This window comes from Mus pahari, chromosome 17 (assembly GCF_900095145.1).
Source record: "Mus pahari chromosome 17, PAHARI_EIJ_v1.1, whole genome shotgun sequence".
In the NCBI taxonomy this organism is placed as follows: Eukaryota; Metazoa; Chordata; class Mammalia; order Rodentia; family Muridae; genus Mus; species Mus pahari.
The window spans coordinates 40,654,032-40,672,931 of NC_034606.1; the positions used below are offsets into that span (position 1 = coordinate 40,654,032).

The window sequence follows — 18,900 nt, forward strand, 5'->3', positions numbered from 1 at the left end:
GGGAGGGAGGGGAGCAGGTGCTATCCCCAAGGCAGGAAATCCTGAGGAAGGAGACTCATTACCACTGCCCTTCCAAGGACCTTGTGGTTTGTAGAAGCCAGTGACGCAGGGACAAGTCAGTAACACTAACACAAAGACAATCCATTGCCACTGGGGAGGTCCTACACTACCCAGTACCCTGTCTCCAGGTTCCCATGTGAACGGCCACTGTCGGGAATTCTCTTGAACACAGAGACATCTCCGTTGTAGATCACTGAAGACAGCACCTCCTCAGGCTGACCCTAGGCTGTACACAGCCAATAGTCCTGGCCACCAGACAAAGGGGACATGTGTCCAGATGGCTCAGAGCCTGTGTCCAGACACTAGAGCTTCTTAGCAGAAGACACTTCATTGTCTTCTTAGAGAAAAACTTGGACCATGTGAGCAAGCCCAAGCCATGGGCTTAGCAGTTGACTCTCACTAACAAGAGAAGGGTATAATTCTCCGGGGGGGGGGGGGAGCCACTCCAAAACAGAATCTCTTCCACAAATGAAGGGGGTGGGGATAGGGACAAGCTGGAGCATGACTGAGAGCTGAATGTACCAACGGACCATGCACATCCAGCTCAACCCACCTCATTAGAGGATAGGTGAGAGATTGGGGACTACATGAAAGATGGCAGGAAGCACACAGATCACTAACCTTCTGGGGAAAGCAAGCAAGGAGATGCCCTACCTCCCTGTACCAAATGCTGGTAAGCCAGAAAGCCCCATGCCACTGGTAGGAATGAATGAGAAATGGCACAGGCTCTCTGGAAAGCAGCTTGTCTGATGCTTGCAAAAGGCGACATGCAGTTTGGGACCTAGCAACTGCCTTCCTGGGCATGGTCCCAGGGAAATGAAACAGCACAGCACGGGGGAGGAAGGGGGGGCTGCTTCCCAACAACCTTGTAAACACGTCCTTCGGTGGACAAAGGATCCCAAAGCTGTGATGCACACAGCGCAGAGGCAGCTGTTCAGGCGACTGAATGAACCACCATTCAATACACAGCCACTCTTGTGAATCTAGACAGCGATGCTCGAATGATAATCGGCAAGCTCCGCCAAATTGCACGCTGGACAATCACATTCATCTAGCATGTTGGCATTGAATCTAAAAGGATGAGGTGGAGACGACACTTGAGTGGTCTGCTAGAGGTTTGATACTGGCTTCTGCAGCACAGGAGGCACTAACATTGTGTACTAGTCATGTAAAATGGCGCCCCCAGGGAGACTTCACCGAGCACACAGCTCTCGATCAGTTTCTCAGAACTGCGTTCTCCAAGCGCCGTGGGCCACACCTATAATCCCAGGACTCGACCCAGGCGGGAGATTGCTAGTTCTAAACCAGCCTGACCAAATATAATAGTGGAGAATACACTCAGAAAGTCGAAAGAGCACAAGAAATGACTAGATTTAAATATCTGTAAAGGCCCGCGTTAAGGGACAGAGCAGGGAAGGTCTGCGTCTGGCTTTGCGGGGAAGAAGGGGTGGGGTCGGATGATTCCAGGGGGCTACAGGCCGTGCACTACTGGCTCCGCCATCCCGGCGCGCCACAGATGACAAGTCGGATGACTGAGAAATGACACGAAGCCCGCAGAAGGAGGCTTGGAGTCCTGAGAAGAGGCGCACGCACGTCGGGAGAAAGGCGCCGCCCGCAGCCCAGAAGCTTGAACAGGCACAGACGCCTGCTTAGCATCCTCGCAAGCGAAGCTCGAGCCCGCAGCCGCAGCGTCACAGGGAGCGAAGGCAGTGTCGCCAAGAGCGGACCCGGAGGGGCGGGGAGAGGTAGGCGGATCCTACGGCCGCAGCAAGGGATCACAGAGAGGCCGGGCGGCCGCTCCTAGAGCGGCGCCAGGAGGGCGTGAACGAGCGGGGCGGGGCTCCGGAGCTTGCGGCGATACCACCGAGAACCCGGCGAGGGTCCTAGAGCGGCCCCAGAGCCGGTTCCGAGCGGTGGGCGGGGCTTGGGGCGCGCGGCAGCACCACCGAGAGGCCGGGGAAGGTAGAGCGGCACCAGAGGGGCGGGCGCCTTTAGGCGCGGGAGTGGCGGGCTCAAGTGGGCATTGTTAACGGTCGCCCGCCCGCCGGTCAGCCTGCCTACGGCCACGTTCCGCCGGCGTCTGTGCTCAGCACCCCACCAGGTACTCTCTGCGTGTGTGCACGGTAGCCCCGACCGGGCGAAGGCCGGCTTCTGAGTCGTTTCTCTGTGGACCACCTCGGCGGTGTTGCGGAGGTCCTGGAGGCGGGGATGGTGGGCCGGGCTACCTAGCGAAGCCCCTTGTTGCTGGATGCATTGAGCGTCTTGTCCTGCCGGCTCCAGCAGCTCCTTGATGGACCTGAGTCCCTAGGTCAGCGGAATTCAACTAAGTTGCCTGAATCACTCGCACCGACTCCTGTGCACAGGCCTGTGAAGGGAGGGGGGCAATAAGATAAGTCGCTGGGGTCGTCTCTGGTTTTAATGACTATTTCAGTTTTCAGTGAGGATGGTCCTTGGTGAGCAGACACAGACNCCTGGGTCCCGCTTGTCATTCCTCTCACCAGAGTGATGGTGTTTGAATTGGTACTGAGTGATGCTGCAGACAGGGACTCTCAGGTGTCTCCTGAGCTGTCCCAAGATCGACAAACACTTTCAGATGCTGACATAGAGCAAACAGACGCCTAGGCGATAGTTGCCTGGATCTTGGACTCTGAATCCGGATACGAATTTTATCTGCTGGGTTAGATATGTGGGTATTTGTCAAATGCTTAGAACAAAATACAGTGTTCCCAAAGTGTTTTTGGGAAAGTGTGGATGCTCTAGATGGAACTGCCAGCAGAGCCCCTTTGGGCCTCCAGGGGTAAAGGGGATGGTGCAGGTTTAGAGATAAAGAGGGGTCACATAGAGAGAGGCTCATCAGTACACGGGACGACCTTTGGGGGTGTGATGGGTTTATTGTGGATTATGAGGAGAGCCCTGAGTTTTCCAGGCTCAGAACCAGGCTGTGTATGATAGAGTTACTTCCTGCCCCAGGGTGTTTGCACAGTCCTGATGAGGGCGGGTAGAGAGGATAAGAACAGGGAAGGTTCTGTTTGGGGAGGTGGAAAATGGCCATTGGTCCCTGATGGCTATGGTTTTTCTCTGGGATGAGTGAAAATCTTGTCTTCAGGCCCAGGAGTGTCCGTGGCTGAGTGAGAGAGTCACTCAAAGAGATGAGCATGCTGTGGACAACAGTCTCTGAGCTCAGCTTCTAGGCCAGGGGCTAGAGCTCTGGGGAGTCCACTTTAGTCTGAGAAGCTCGTCATGTGAGGAGCTGGGAAGACAGTGGAGCTGCAGCGAGCTAAGAGCTGCCTCTGACCTGTTGTTCATGCTTTTGCCTCCAGAAGCAAGACGACCATGGTTCTGTCTGCTTGATGCAGCTTCATAAGCAGGAGCTGTCCCTGACAGTGAAGTCCCAGAGAAGGAGCCAGGCAGCCACTGTCTGAAAACCCTCAGCCTTCCCTGGCCTCCAGGGGGTTTCCTGCTTCCTAAGCAATGGAAAAGCCTGCAACTAGGAAAAAGAAGAGCCAGGCCCCAAAGGAGGAGGCAGGTGCAAAGGCCACTGTCAAGGGAGAGAAGACGTCAAAGGGGAAAAAGCCAACCAAGAAGCCAAGAAAGCCCCGCAGACCCCGAAAAGAGCCTGTCCTGAGCCCCGAGGATGAAGCACATATCTTTGATGCCTTCGATGCCTCGTTTAAAGATGACTTTGAGGGTGTCCCCGTATTTGTCCCTTTTCAGAGGAAGAAGCCCTATGAGTGTGGTGAATGTGGACGGATCTTTAAACACAAGACAGATCACATTCGCCACCAGAGAGTTCACACTGGAGAGAAGCCCTTTAAGTGTGACCAGTGTGGGAAGACCTTCAGGCACAGCTCAGATGTCACCAAACATCAAAGGATTCACACCGGTGAGAAGCCCTTTAAATGTGGGGAGTGTGGAAAAGCCTTCAACTGTGGCTCTAACCTTCTGAAACACCAGAAAACACACACTGGAGAGAAGCCTTATGGCTGTGAGGAGTGTGGAAAATCCTTTGCCTACAGCTCCTGCCTCATCCGGCATCGGAAGCGTCATCCAAGGAAGAAGCACTGAGTAGGGCAGTCCGCGGCTATGGATCCTTGTCAAACACCTAATGATGGTCCAGAGTTCTTTTGCAGTGTGCTCATCTGGCCACCCGTCTCTGTCATTGAGAAGAAAATCTACCCATCAGACATGAGAGCCCACAGAGGCTTTCTGCCCTTCGAGTCTTCACTTAGTGGTAACATGGTGCTCCGCGGAGCTTCCTGAAACTCCAGCCATTTTCCAGACTACTTTTGCTACTCAGGGCCATCTTTGGAACAGTTTTGGGTCACTGAGAACTTTATAGAGCTAAAGAGACACTCCTGTTGGCAAGGGCCACTGCCTTTCTTTGCTGCCTCTGTCTGCACCAACCACCGTGCTTTTGTCTCTTCTTTTGAAGATTTCTGGCTCTGTATGCCCAGCCCCATGCTGTCTGCTAGGGCAAGGAACCCTGAGGTGGATGACAGGCAGCAGCATTCTGACCAACTCTGAGGACAGCACCAAGTCCTGCTTGCTCATCTCTGTGCAGCTGACTTCAGTGATCCTAAAGGTTCTCTCTTCTGGCTGAAGCAACCGCTTTGAGCTCAACCCTTGGGCCTAGATCTGGGTTGCACTGCTTTCCCTTGTCCCAGCCACATCTTAGACAAGTAGCCTGGATGCACCCAGAGTCTCAACACCCTGGCACCCTGGCATAGTGGCAGGTCTCTTAGGCTAGGTCTTGTAGCTCCAGGGTGCCATCAGTAGCTTCTATCCACTGTACCTTGAAAAACAACTGTGGCCCTGCCCCACAGCAGCCTGCCATTCAGGTCAATTCCACTTCCTGCTGGTCAGCAGGGCAAGACCACGTGACTCTGTCTACTGTCTGCCCCAAGTGCTCTGTGAGGGCTGTGTTCTAAAGACAAGTGGCTGCTGACCAGGAGGGTAAGTTGGGGGAAAGTTGGCAGAGATTTGGACATAAGGTAACGACCAACGGCTTTGGTCTTTGGGGCATCTGCCCTGAAGAAAGGGTCCTCAGCCAGAAGTAGAGAAGGGCTTGCCAGCAGGTACAGAAACCATGAGAGGGCACTGCCCAAATGATGCAGGCAGTTATGTTCCCTGGTTGGAATGTTTGACCGGGTGCGGTAGTTAATTGCATGGTAACCTGACTGGATCTAGAATCTCCTAGGAGACACAACCAGTGTGTCTGTGAGGGTGTTGCCAGGGAGATTTAACGGAAGAGGGAAGACCTACCTAAATGTTGGTAGCACCATTACACAGGCTTGAGTCCTAGATTGAATTCAAAAGGAGAAAGCTGGGCCATGGAGACATCTCAGCAGGTAAAGGCACTTGCTTCTCACAGAAGCCTGTGACAATTGAGTTCAGTCCTGGAACCCATGCAAAAGATGGCAATGGAGACCCAACTCATCAGAATTGTCCTCTGCCCTCCCCTGCCCTCCATGCAGACACCAGCACTAGAGACATACACAGAGGTTTAAAACAAAAAACCTGAGCCTTCACCTCTCTGCCTCCCAACTGAGTAATGTGACCAGCCATGTCACACTCCCCACGGTGATGGTCTGTATCCCTTCAAACCAGGAGCCAAGGAAACCCTTAAGTTGCTTTTTCAGACAATTGCCACAATGACAAGGTTAGCCATCCTCTTTCTAGAAGCTGAAACGACACTGTGCCTCCTGTGGCACTGACCTGGCCAGGTTTGCTGATGCTCTGTTAGGAAGTGCAAGCCGGGGCTGCTGTTGGACCAGGCTGCTTGTGTTACCCCTCCCTCCCTATGGGGCAGAACCTTCCAGGTCGAGGTTTTCCCACACTGCACTCTCCTTATGCAAGCATTCCCGGGAGTATTTTACCATTCTTGATCCCCATGGGAGAGGAAGGCTTAATCTAATATGAAAAGCTAATAAAGTGAAATTGTGAGAAGATGATTATCAGCTGGTGTAGGAGCTACATGGCATACTTGGGCAGCATGGTCTTGGAATAGAGGGGTTACCCACAAACTCCAGGGACATTGGAAGCCTGGATTGCTACCAGATGGCAAGGCAGCATCCTGCTCCCAGCCTGTAGCCCCGTCCTTAAGGATGTGTGTTAAAGTTTTAGGGTACAGAATCTCAGCTCCCTCAGTATTTAGGGGAAACCAAAGGTAGTATGTGTTCATACACACCGAGAGAGCCAAAAAGGCAGAGTGTGTGTGTTCATACACACCCAGAGGGCCACTCAGTGGTGGCCCACTGTCATTCCACATGAATTTTGTTCTTGCCTTTGCAGCCACACAGCCACTCACCTGTTCACGTACTGCGCAGCCCTTACAGAGGGCACAGAATGAATGGGTGTGGCAGGGTCCTAACCAAACTTGGCAGAAACAGGTGCTGCGGTGACTTGTTTGCCAACCCATTTGTTTTATTGTTTTATTTTGTTGAGATAGGGTCTCACTCTAGCCCAGATTGTCTTGGATCTCACTGTGTAGCCTGAATTGACCTCACTCACAGTCCCGCCTAAGCCTGGAATGCTAGAGTCATAAGCATGAACCATCAAACATGGCTAAAATAGGTGCAGAGTGCTCCCTTAGGGTCTGGTTTTTACTTTATTTAAGACAAGGTCTTGATAATGTAGCTCAGGCTGCTGAGAACTAACTATGTAGCCTAGACTGGCTGGCCTTCAACTCACCATGATTCTCTGCTTCAGCTTCTAGAGTGCTGGGATTTATAGGCATGCACCACCACACGTGATTCTGACCCCTATTCTTCATAAGGACTGTAAGAGAGTTGGAGCCACAGAGAGCTTGCAGGCTTGGTGTTCCAAGCCCTCTGTAGGCTTAGCCCTTCCTTCAGAGCTGGCTTAAGGACATCTGGATCCCTGGGTTCAGGATCTGAACTGGAGCAGTTCCAGGAGAGTGACAATGTGGACACAGACTTTACAACAACAGAGATTAGTCAAACACAACCCAAGGCTGCCTGCATTGTCTGATTTGATTCGATTTGTGCAGTGCTCTGATAACTCTTGTCATAGGCAGGGAGAAGTGTCACTTTGCGTGGATGCATAAAGAGCCCTTAATTTAAAGAGAAACATAGCTGGTCCCAGCTTAGCCACTTCCTAACTGAGCCACATGACCCTTTCTGGATTAAATTGCAAATAATCCATTCGTTGATGTCTTCTCTACATTTAGGATGTATGGGACAGGCTCAGACAGTGTCATTCAATCAGACAGCCCCAGGTTGGCCCTGAGAGACACTGCAGCAGTGTCTGGGTGGCACAGTTGAGTTACCCTCCTCCCCCACCCCCCTGCAGTTGCTCTGCCACTCAGCTATACCCCAGCCCAGGGTTCTTTGAAAAGAAGAATTAAGTTGTTTGGCCTTTTTTATTTGTTTTTGAGTAGACTAGGCTGGCCTCCTCTCACCAAGACCCACTTGCCTCTGCTTCCTAGGCTCTAGGAGTAAAGGCCCACAGCACCACACATAACCAGAGAACCATGTTTAAAGCCAATGTCTTGATCCATGAGGAGAAAGGAGGTGGCAAGAACATGAGATTGAGTCTGTCAGCTGCAGCCTCCTCCTTGCCTGGATTTGGCCATGTTGGGTGTACTGCTGAACCTTGTGTCTCAGTGTCCAGTGGGGGTGATGGTGCCCAACTCCGAAGAATCAGCTAGAATTCAGTGACTTGGTGTGTGAAAATTGAGGTGTGGCCAGGTCTGGTGGCACACTTCTTTAATCTCAGCACTCTGGAGGCAGAGGCAAACAGATCTTTGAGTACAAGGCCAGCCTGATCTACAGAGCCAGTTCCAGGACAGTCAGGGCTATATAGTGAGACCCTGTCTCAGAAAAAGAAAGTCCAGGTATTGGACTGGCTTGTGCCTGTGCTTTTAGTGATGCAAAGTTCTTCTTGTATGTTGGCATGCTTTTACATTGCTTTGTGATTATCTTTAATTTTATGTGTTTGTCTGTTTACTGAATACATGCTCTGTTCTCAGATGCTGTTGGATCCTCTAGAAGTGGAGTTACAGTTAGCTGTTAGTCACCTTAGAGGTGCTAGAAACCAAATCCAGGTCCTCTGGAAGAGCAGCCATCTCTCCAGCCCCAACAGTTGTTGGCGTTCTTCATGAAAGCAGTTACTCATTCACACACACGGAAGGCTAGCCCGCAGGCTAGCAGCCCTGGATTCTCCCTACCCAAGGGGGACAGCTGAATTCAACAAAGCCAGCATGGAAATCCATGAAAAACAAGGTTTTTTTAGATTGTAATTCATGAGTATGGGAAAAGTCATACAACCAAACCAGCAGGAGGAGGAGCATGTCAGACTGCTGCTCCTGTTGTCCCCTAAGCATGTGTGTGTGTGCGCGTGAGCAAGCACTGGGTCTCAGCGCACAGCTGGAGCCCCACATACCTTTGTATCCTCGCTTTTCAACAGAACCACTTTGCATTTAATCCAACTGTCCCTTCAGTGCGCTGTCTCCTAGCAAGTGAGGAAATGCCTCTTATCATTTACACAAACTGTTCTTTGTTTTTTTTTCTAGGCTGCTAGAACAGATCTCTCCAGGAAGAAGCTCAGAGAACTAGGGAGTCAGTGTCTACCTCTACCACAGAGCACAGCAGAGACACTGGGTCATGCTCCAGGGAGGCTGTCGTCGCCACAGAATCCATTGGCAACAGGAACGCTGTAGGTGGGTGAGCTCAGGGAGGCCTTTTGGACAGCGTGTGGTGACTACAGGTCACTTTCGCTTGTTCCCACCCTGAAGTTTAAGATGGCCACATCACAGCATTCATGAGCAATCATTAGTTCTGGCTCACTGAAGCCTGCTGAAAAGTTCCCAGCACCAGCTCTCTACATCAGTGAAAGGCATTGTGAACAGCCACCTGGGAACAAACGAAACGTTCAGAACCTTCTAGATGTCTTAAGATGTGTTCTGGGACAATTAAGAACACTCCAGCAAAGTACTGGGATTCTAATTACAGAAGCATACTCAGCTGCAGCCAGAGATGTCTTAGAAGTCCCAGACAGTCCATTTATTAGCACCTCAGCTGTCATGTGCAGTGGGGCCTGTCCCGCAGAGAGTTCTGAGCAGCCCAGCTGCTGCTGAGCCTCAGAACAGAGAGCACAGCTAGGCCCTGACAACCAGCAAGTGAATGCGAGCTCGGAGCTGTACTAAGATCCATTCCTTCAGCCCCTCCCAGCCAAGAGAGAAGGCAGAAGCCACCTCAAGGAGAGTCAGAAGGAGCTCTGGGCTGGGTCCAGGACTCTTGTATTAGAGGAGAGCAGTGGGTTAGACCTGGCTGGCTGCCTCCTCCTGTTTCTGGACGTCTGTAGCTCCAGAGCACATGCAGGCTCCTTTCCTCCTGACCTTGGGTCTGTCATCAAGACAATGACTTACTGTGCCAATGAGTCGGGACATCAAGATGCCCTGAAAAAGGAAGGCAGAACTGGGGCCCTGGGAAGAAAGGCTGTGTACCCTGACTCAAAGGACAGATGCTCTGTGGCTTCTAGGGAAGACTCAGGGGAATGGGGTCACCTCTGGTGTGGACCCCAGCTACAGTGCAGACAAGGAGACTGGCCTATGTGCCACATTTACCTTTAGGCTAAGCAATGGTGCCCACCTTCAGCCTACCCTTTCCAGTGCCTAGTGCCTGTGGAGCTGGATGTTTGCTTTCTCCTGGTTCCTTCTCAAGGAAGACAAGTGGATTGACCTCCTGACTCAGATCCTGTAGGACTAATGCTTGCATGGGGCAGCTCCCAGAAACACCTAAGTGAGGCTGTTTCCCTGCATCTGGGCCTGCAGTCATTTGGCTTTGGACCTGCAGAGGGTACCCAGCACCTGTATACTGGTAGCACCCAGCTGGCCTGTCCACAGCTCACCTCGGCCACCTCATGATCGGGTGGATCCTCCTCTTTCTTGTCTCTGGCTGGTGCAGACACCCGTGCGTCCCAGTACCCATCTGTATACTGCAGTGTGTGGTGCATTCCTCTTAAACAGCTGCAGCCGTGACCTGTTGTGTTGTAGCAGACGCTGTTCCCAGTCTGGTGTTTCTGTTTGACATTTGTTAATGCTTACGTCTGTGTAATACCCTTGGTGCTGTGTCAGTGTTGTGCACATTGAACTAGACACTGCTTTGTTGTGCACTTGGTGGCTTCCTTCCTATGTGACTCCTCTGCTCCATGGACAGCGGCACTGATGCTCCAGTTGCCTTCCAGTTGCTGCCGTGGTGCTGTGAGCAGATGCTGTCGGTGCTGCTCCTGGGCATCTATTTTCTCATAAAAGTAAATGTGTTTCCAACTTGCTTCCTGTGCTCTATTGGGTTCCCTACAGTGTGGACAAATGTCCTCAAGGAAGCCACCAGCTTTCTCTACTGGAGACAGCTGCAAGACCAGGGTCCCAGCTGGTCACTGCTCCTTGGGAATGTCTAGGATACTTCCAGTGACCAAGCTCATGAGAGTATAACGCGTAATTCAAAAAAGTCACCTCTGCTGTACCTGGGTGAGGGTGGAGGTTGTATAAAAGCAAGACATCGTCCTGCCTTTGTGACCCCAGATAATGGGATGCCAGGTTACGGTTTAGTTAGTTGTTCAGTACCTGTAGTGGGGACCCTGTGGGAAACCTGGGAAGTGTCCATTCATTCTTCATTTAGGGCAACTGTTCTCAACAAGGGGTGATCCTGCAAGGGACAATGATCAGTGCCTGGGGACAGTTTTGTTTGGAGGATCTCGTGACAAGAGGCAAGGATTTAGCTAAACCTCACAGTACACAGGTCAACCCCAGCCCGGCAACAGGGGCACTGGTGCCACGTTACTCAGGAAGCCAGGGACTGAGTTAGGAATGGGATGTGAGATGGCGGAGCTGGAGATGTCACCGAGTGACAAAACACACACTTAGCACACTTGAGACCCTTTGTTCCAGGTGCCATCCACAGCATTGTCAAAGAACATCTGGAGAGATGGCTTAGTGATTAAAAGCACTGGTAGTTCTTCCAGAGGACCCAGGTTTGAGCCTCAGCACCCACGTGGCAGCTCATGACCATCTGTAACTCCAGTTCCAGAGGCTCTGACTCCTCCTCCTGCTCTCCACAAGCCCAGGCATATAAGTAGCACACAGACATCAGTAGGCAAAAAGGACAAAGTGGATCCCTCCCATTGAGAAGTGCCAGTGTATCCTGGACACTGGCAGTGACGTCCACATCTAGAGAGTGATGGTATAGGCTGTTCTGTCTGTCCCTTGCTCATCCTGCTCCATCCTCCCCTCGCTTACCACCTCTCACCCTGCCTGCTCTGGCCCATATGACTGCTAGCCCTTCCCACACCTCAAGACACTACTTCTTTTATTACCTCCCTGTCACCTCTCCCTCCTTTGATAGTACCTCCTTAGGTTATCTTGGCTATCAAGCCTCAACTCTGCAGGCTACTGCCTGTGGGGCATCCACCAGAGAAGTCTACTGGGGCACGAGTATAAGCCAATAGAAAGTCTTTATTAGCCAGCCAGCAACTATCCTATGTGTTTAGGATCCCCCTGTAGCCTCAAGCCTTTCTCAGGGTGAGCCATTAAGCACAGAAACCATATCTTGGGTTGATATACCTCAGTTAAGAACAATTAGCCAGAAGCAGAACTGCCGAAGCCAAAAAGCAAGGTTAGTATGTTTAGAGACTTTTCCAGAACTATGGACTTTGTTGTACTAGGTCTTTGTGATTTGGGGGGGCGGGGGGATGCATGTTTTGTTTGTCCAGTGGTGATGTCTATGTTCTGAGTTTGATGACCTGAATGGTATTTTCAATATGAAGTCAGTATAGATAGTACTAAGGACCATTAATTTTATCAAATTGTTACATAATTGGCCATATAGTATAAGATACAGGGCCCCACCATTATAATAAAGTTAAAATAAGCAAGGCCCAGGCAGTGCTGATAGTGTGAGAGCTGAAGAAACCCCTTTTCATGCTGGATATCCATCTCGGTACTCAGCAGCCACTTCTCTCTGACTCCAGTCCCTGGAATATAAGCTCCCAAACCCTGACTCAGTCACTCCCACCCAGAAATGTATAGCCATGACCATCTATGACTTTTTTGGCTTCTGTGGCCTGCTTAGGCAGATATTCAAGTCCTATTTTGAGGTCGTCCCTGACTACCTAACCTTGGCGGAGCAGCACAGCTCCTGGCTTGCTTGTGCAGACACTCAGTGTGGGTTTTGCCATGACAAATCCTTCCCTCACCCCCTCCACACAGCAGTCTCTAGTTTGCCTCAGAGACTGGTGTCCTTCTAGTGGTTTCAATAAATTTAACTAACTATAATCTGGATTGGGTCTGTGGTCTTTTCCCGGGGTGTCTTGAGCTCCCTAGCATTTAGGGGCTCATCCAGGATCCCTGGGAGATCCCAGACTTGGGGTCAGGGATCTTGGGATAGTCCCTAAGTGGAGACAAGTCCAAGGTGAACTTGGGGGCCCAGGGGAACCCCAGACTGTGATCACCACAAATTTGTAAATGCCCAACACTCAGGAAACAGAGGCAAGCAGCTCTCTGAATTCCAGGCCAGCCTGGTCTACAGAGGAAGTTCCAGGACAGCCAGGGCTACACAAAAAAGCCCTCTCTCAGGGATGGCAGGGAGTAAAATTTACAGCCAATGCACATTTGAAACCCAGACCAATTGGTGAGTTGTTCTGTTCTGGAAGTCCCAACATCTGGGGAGATTGGACAAGATCATAGACTGTTTCCAGGGACAAAGCAGGAGACCTCCTCCTGTCCTCCTGGTTCTGGTGTATGGGTCAAGGTGGCCACATGTCTGTCTACTCTCCTCTGACTGTGGACATTCTGTCTTTTTAAGTTGTTTGCTTTTGTCTGATGGATTTGTTTACTAATGTACTTATAAGTTTTGTTTCAGACATGGGAGCCAGACCACCGCCACCGCCCCTGGCTGACCCTGTCTCTGTCCCTCTCATTGGCTCAATGAGCCTGCTGTTTGAGTCACATGGGGTTTTCACAGATGGTTGTCTCTGCTCTTTCTTTATTCTCTGCTTGCTTGCATCGCTGGATTCAGTTTTGTGAGGATTTAGGTGTCTTTGGGATATAGATAACATTGAAATACTGCTCTATGCTGTCCTACGGTATTAAAAACGGCTCTGGGGTTGCATTATGCCCGGCTTGCCTGACCCACGCATGAATATTTAAAAGTTTTCCCCAGAATCTCTGTCTTGGGTCAGACAGGCCTCCTGCTTCTGTCAGCGAAAGGAAAAACCAAACAGCCCAGGAAAAGACAGCAGGTGCTTTAAAACAGCTAAAAAGTAGACTGCTCACCTCCTCTCCTTTCCTCGGCTTCCCTTAGCACTCTCAGGCTTTTGCCAAAATAGAAATCTATCTCAAGACTTGTACGGCTGTTATATAGACTTTCTGTGCCTTAAGATAGATATGTAAGCTTATTGGATATGGTTAAAAGTCTGTAAACACAAAAGCAACCCGAGGCCAGCACTCTGAGTTCCCACAGGTGTCGTTTTTTTATAGTTCTCTGTTTAATGGCCTCTAGGTTACAGATCCTTACACTAGTCTGCAACTTGATGACCTTATAAGGAAAAAAACAATCTATGAAGCTTTTCAGGTTGTCTGCCTCCATCTGCAGACACACAAACTGGTTATAAAGTAAATGAACCCCTGTGTTTAAAATCTCTCACCTTTAATCTCAGCACTTAGGAGGTAGAGACAGGTGGATCTCTGAGTTTGAGGCCAGCCTGATCTACATTCCAGGACAGCCAAGGCTACACAGAGAGACCATGTTTTGAAAAACCAAAAATAAAATAAAAATAAAATATCTCACTAATAACTACAGATATGCCTGCTTAAAATATTCAGAGCTGAGCTCGTTAAAAGTTGATACTCCTTCAAAAACAAGATGGACAAGGTCACTAGACCTTCCCGCCAGTATCCAGTCAATTCTCCCAGCTAGCTGTATGTAATTAGGACCTAACTGCATGAGACCTCAAAGTTTTCTGAAAAAACTAGAGGTGCAGGCTAAAACCTGTATGCTGGGTAAAGGCTGCACCCAGTTGTCTATCATCCCTTAGGAAAATTTTCTTACAACAAATGGTATTTTATTTGTTACTATTATGTCTCCCTTAAAATTTTTAATTAAAATTTTTATCAAAAAATTTATATAAAAATTAAAATGGTCAAATGTAATTACAGATATCTAGCTCTGACTTTTTCCTCCTTTCTTGGTTCTTGTTAGGAAAAAGCAAATGTTCCCCCATTCAAGGTCATGGATATTCAGAGTTCTTGATAAAATGTAAACTTCGTTTCTCAGGATCTGTAAGACTATTGGGGGGGGGAGGGAGGATGACATGGTGTGGGGCGCTGTAAATTTCCAAGCAAAAAGTTCTGTAATGGTCAAGATTTACAAATTCCTAGGGTTATAAAAGTCGACTCAGGTTAACAGAAACTGACTTTAAAAAGTATGCCTAACCACTTATGTCTTTCTTAACTGTGTTCAATACCAATTTTAAAATAACATGTTTGGTAACTAAGATATATTTGATAATAAGTTTATTAACTCCTTAGGACTATTCAGGCTAGCGGAAACTGACTGAAAGATGTAGATCTACTCTTTTTTTTTTTTGCCTTTGCTGACTTTGTTAAACGTTAGCTATTTGGATGAATTGAATCATAATAAAAAACATTGATATAAAAAAAAATGAAAAAAGTAAGGCTCCCAATCTCTCTGTGGACTGTATTTATGGCTTAAACTTTTATTTTACTGCTAGAGGATTTTCCATTACATCTTCAATTCAGATTTTTAAGGATAAAACTAACCAGAGATAAACATGTAAAATCCTAATCTTGTAAAAAGCCGCTGAATTGTAAACCATTAAAGATAATTAAGACATGCAAGTTAATGGTCAGCCACCTTCTAAATGATCAAATTCTTTAAGGTGCTCAGAAATATATTAATAGTCATGCAAGGTACATTCATTTAGAGAGTGAGTCACAAGTTTTAGCCTTCTGTGTATGATCACAAGGAACTAAAACCAGTAATGGTGAGAGAGTTCTGCCAACTGCTGGTCTCCAGGTGAGAAAACCCTGTGAGGGGTCCTCTAAATACAATCACATGGGCACTGCGGGAGGTTTGATCTCACTGTGAACGCCAATATTGTGTTAGTTACTGGAGCCTTAGCATACACTTTTAATCCCTCTGGCTGGAATACAGACATGCCTTTAGTACACACCTTTAATCCCAAATGGTGAAGGTAGAGCTAGTTTGTAGAAGGAAGCACCCATGTTTGAAAGTGATGTCTAACTGAGTGGCGGACAAAGTGACTGCCACTTTGTGTCAGAGAAAGATTTGAAAGAACTCATGGGAGAAGAAAGGAAAGGGAACCAACCTAACGGACAATGTAAAGAGAGGAGGCGGTTTTATAGCGATTGATTTACAGAGGCGGTTTTACACAGACAGGTTGCAGAGAGAACAAGCTGGACACACATGAAGACAGAATGAGCCAGAAAATGAGAAGGCACAAGAAAATTAGACATTGTCAAAGTTAGTATGAGGCCAAGAAGAAGAACTCAGGGTCTGGTGAGATGGCTCAGTGGGTAAGAGCACCCGATTGCTCTTCCAAAGGTCCTGAGTTCAAATCCCAGCAACCACATGGTGGCTCATAACCATCTGTAACAAGACCTGACACCCTCTTCTGGAGTGTCTGAAGACAGCTATGTGTGTAATTACATATAATGAATAAATAAAGCTTTNAAAAAAAAAAAAAAAAAGAAGAACTCAGGGTGGGAGGTTGGGGGAGGCAGGTTGAATCAGTCAGCTTGGAGAAGAGTTTGAGCCAGAACAGCTGAGTTGAACCAGCCAGCCAAAGATCGGAAAGAGAAAAAAAAAAAAAGTTTAGCTTATTCACTAGTAAATCTCAGAGGCTGAAAACATTCTAGGCCTAGGAAAGATTGCACAAAGGCTAGAAACTTCCAGGACTAAGCCTAGAATGAAACCAGGTACTCGGGAGCTGCAGTAGTTGCTTTAACTGACATGATTTTGGCCCACATGCCTGGTTTCACCTTTCAGTGACAATCATGGATGAGCACCCGTGGGTCATTATCAGGCAGGAGGGTAGCAGGACTGATGGCAGTGAGTTCCTCACACCAGACTTGGTGGTCCAGGAGTAGGGCATAGTACCGGGCCAAAAAGCCAGTGTTTTGGTGTTCCTCAGAGTACACTCAACAATGTGGAATGCTAGAAGATCCTAACCCAGCGTTAACTTTGTTTGTTTGTTTGATCAGACAAGCAGAAACTGCCACAGCTCTTAGACAAGTAGGCAATCCCATGGTTACAGGGTCCAGTCCTTTGGATATGTATGTCACAGGGTACTTCTAAAGCCCCAAGTTTAAAAACCCCTTTGTAATGTTTGCCATGGTTAGGGTGGGCTCTGGGGTCATATTGCTCAAGGGAATAGAGTCCCTTGCTATAGATGAAGATGTAGAAGTCTCAGCTCCTCTAGCACCATGTCTGCTTGCATGCTGTCATGCTTCCACCATGTGATAATGGACTAAACCTCTGAACCTGGAAGCCAGCCCCAATGAAATGTTTTTCTTTTATAAGAGTTGCCTTGGTCATGGGTGTCTCTTCACAGCAATAAAATCCTAAGGCACAGATGAAAAGGGTTTTGAACATCTGGAAGTGCTAGGGCTAGAGCCAGAGCTGCTTTTAAAGCCTCAAATACTTGTGTCTGGTCTCAGTCAAGATTAGGGGCTCAGTGTCCCCCCATTCTTGTACCGGTGTATACAGGCCTTGCTATTTCCACAAATTCTGGTATCCAGAGGAAACAGTACCTAGCCACACCTAGGAACTCAAGAAACTGCATCTTAGTCGCTGGAGTTGGGATCTGAAGGATGGTAGCCAGCCAGCGGCTTTACAGTCAAGCGGGGTTCACCTGAAAGGAGGGGTGGAAATGAAAGGACAGGATGAAGCCAAGATGTTGATCAAGGCTCAAAGTTTAATATTCAGCACAGCATATATAAGGGGAAACCCCACAAAATCCATCCCCAGGACAGTAATGTGAGGTAGCAACAGCACAGCAGCCAGTCTGATAAGTTTCCATTTCTTGCCAGCTCGCTATTTCCAGTGCATCAAAACTCGTAGCTGCAGCCAAGTCAGGTGTCTCTGTTCAGGCCGATGAAGCCTATCGTTCAAGGTCTGTATATTCTGCCCGTTGTAGCAAATATTCAAGGTCTGCTTAGCCAAGGTCTGTCCAGCCTGCCTGGTGAATGTTCAAGGTCTGCTTGGCCTATGCAGGCTGGGGATGCCACAAAGGATGGCAGCAGTCCTCCTCCAAGACAGGCTCCTTTTGCTGGTAGTCAAGATAGGGAGCCTCTGGGTGTACAAAGCTGGGCTTTCTTAACTGACATTTTGTAGCCCCAGGTCTGTAACTCTTGCAGCAGTCCCTCAGTGGCCCCTTTATGACTTATTTTAGTTCTCGAGGCTAGGAGGAGGTATGGCAAGAGAAATAAGAGGATATAGTGTAAGAGTATGGACCCAGGACACCTCTGATGGAAGGGCAGGAGGTCAGCATGGAGTGTCTCATCAACCAGGATTGGAGAATTTTTAAATCTCTCAGGCAACCTGGTTCAGGTAAGTTGCCAGCTGTAACCTCCCCCTGGCCCTGTCCGTGTGAAAGCACAGGTGGGTTGTCTCACCTCTGCCCATGGGAGGCTGAAGAGCACAGCTTTCAGGTGCCAGGCAGAGCACACCTGCTCCTCTGAAAGAATCAGACTCGTGAGAAGCAGAGGTCCCAGGTTTCTTCACAGGCAGGAGAGGAGTGCCCCAGGGTGACTGACAGGACCCCAGGATGCTGGACTCTCTAAACCAGGCAGTGTGGACTGCAGTTTCTCTTTGTGTTTCTAGCATCATTGGGTATTGTTGAATCTGGATGCGGGTGTCTGAACTGGTCAGATGAACAATTATAGGAACTTGGAATTGGGCCAGTCCTAGCAGGTTGTGTCTGCCTATACTACTGAAAATCTTTGTTGTCAATGTGAGAGATAGTACAACTGTATATTTTGATTGAAGGCAGGACTTTAGCTAGAAATTTTTCAACTGAGGGCAGGACACCAAAATTTTGTGGGGTATGTGTAAGTTTAACTGCTTCTCATCATCAGAGAAGGTGATGGTGGCTTTCAGTTTATACAAAAGGTCTTGTCTCTCAATTGGTTCTCTTTGTTGTTAAAACACCTTTTGAGCTACCTCCAGTAACTGGAATCTATACCTTTAAATTTTTTTTAACTTTTACATTAATAAGCTTTTTAGCAGCTGTCTTTACTCCTCTTAAAAAGACCTAGCAAAAAATTATTTAAAAATCTCTGTTTTAGAGTTTCTACTGCTATGAAGAAACACCATGACCATGGCAACTCTTATAAAGGAAAACATTTAGTTGAGGCTGGCTTACAGTTTCAGGGGTTCAGTCCATTATCATCATGGTGAGAAACATGGCAGCATGCAGGAAGACAAGGAGCTAGAGAAGGAGCTGAGAGTTCTACATCTTGATCCACTGGCAGCAGGAAGTGAACATCTGAGACTCACACCCCAACAAAATCACACCTATTCCATCAAGGCCACACCTCCTAAAAAGTGCTGCTCTCTATGGGCCTGAGGGAGTCAGTTTTATTCAAACCACCACAGTTTCCCTGATCAGTGTTGGACAGAAGGGAAAAATTCATTCTGTTGGCGGGGCTGCATTGTCCAGTAGTGAGTCTCCTGCCGAACATAGGGGTGGTTTCTCTCCTTTTATTTTTTTTTTTCAGAGAACGGAGAGACTTAGCTGAAAAGGGGGACATAAATCATGGAAGAAAGGAACAGGGCTTCC

General features: G+C 48.6%; 1 protein-coding gene across 3 annotated transcripts; it reads left to right on the forward strand.

Moving 5' to 3' along the window:
* Positions 1–2,072: 2,072 nt before the first annotated feature.
* On the forward strand, positions 2,073–11,070 carry LOC110335129 (zinc finger protein 41). 3 transcript variants are annotated; one of them, XM_029531049.1, is made up of 3 exons: positions 2,073–2,368; positions 3,381–5,013; positions 8,594–11,070. In XM_029531049.1, exon 2 carries the CDS (start codon positions 3,532–3,534, stop codon positions 4,123–4,125), a length of 594 nt encoding a protein of 197 aa, XP_029386909.1. In that variant the 5' UTR covers positions 2,073–2,368; positions 3,381–3,531; the 3' UTR covers positions 4,126–5,013; positions 8,594–11,070. The 3 variants fall into 3 exon arrangements, with proteins under 3 accessions (XP_029386909.1, XP_029386911.1, XP_029386910.1); XM_029531051.1 differs by having other exon boundaries at positions 2,073–2,161; XM_029531050.1 differs by lacking the exon at positions 2,073–2,368 and adding an exon at positions 2,593–2,746.
* The last annotated feature ends 7,830 nt before the right edge of the window (positions 11,071–18,900 follow it).

Excerpts from the sequence above, each read along its gene's own strand:
- LOC110335129 (XM_029531049.1), top strand. The coding sequence starts at position 3,532 with ATGGAAAAGCCTGCAACTAGGAAAAAGAAGAGCCAGGCCCCAAAGGAG.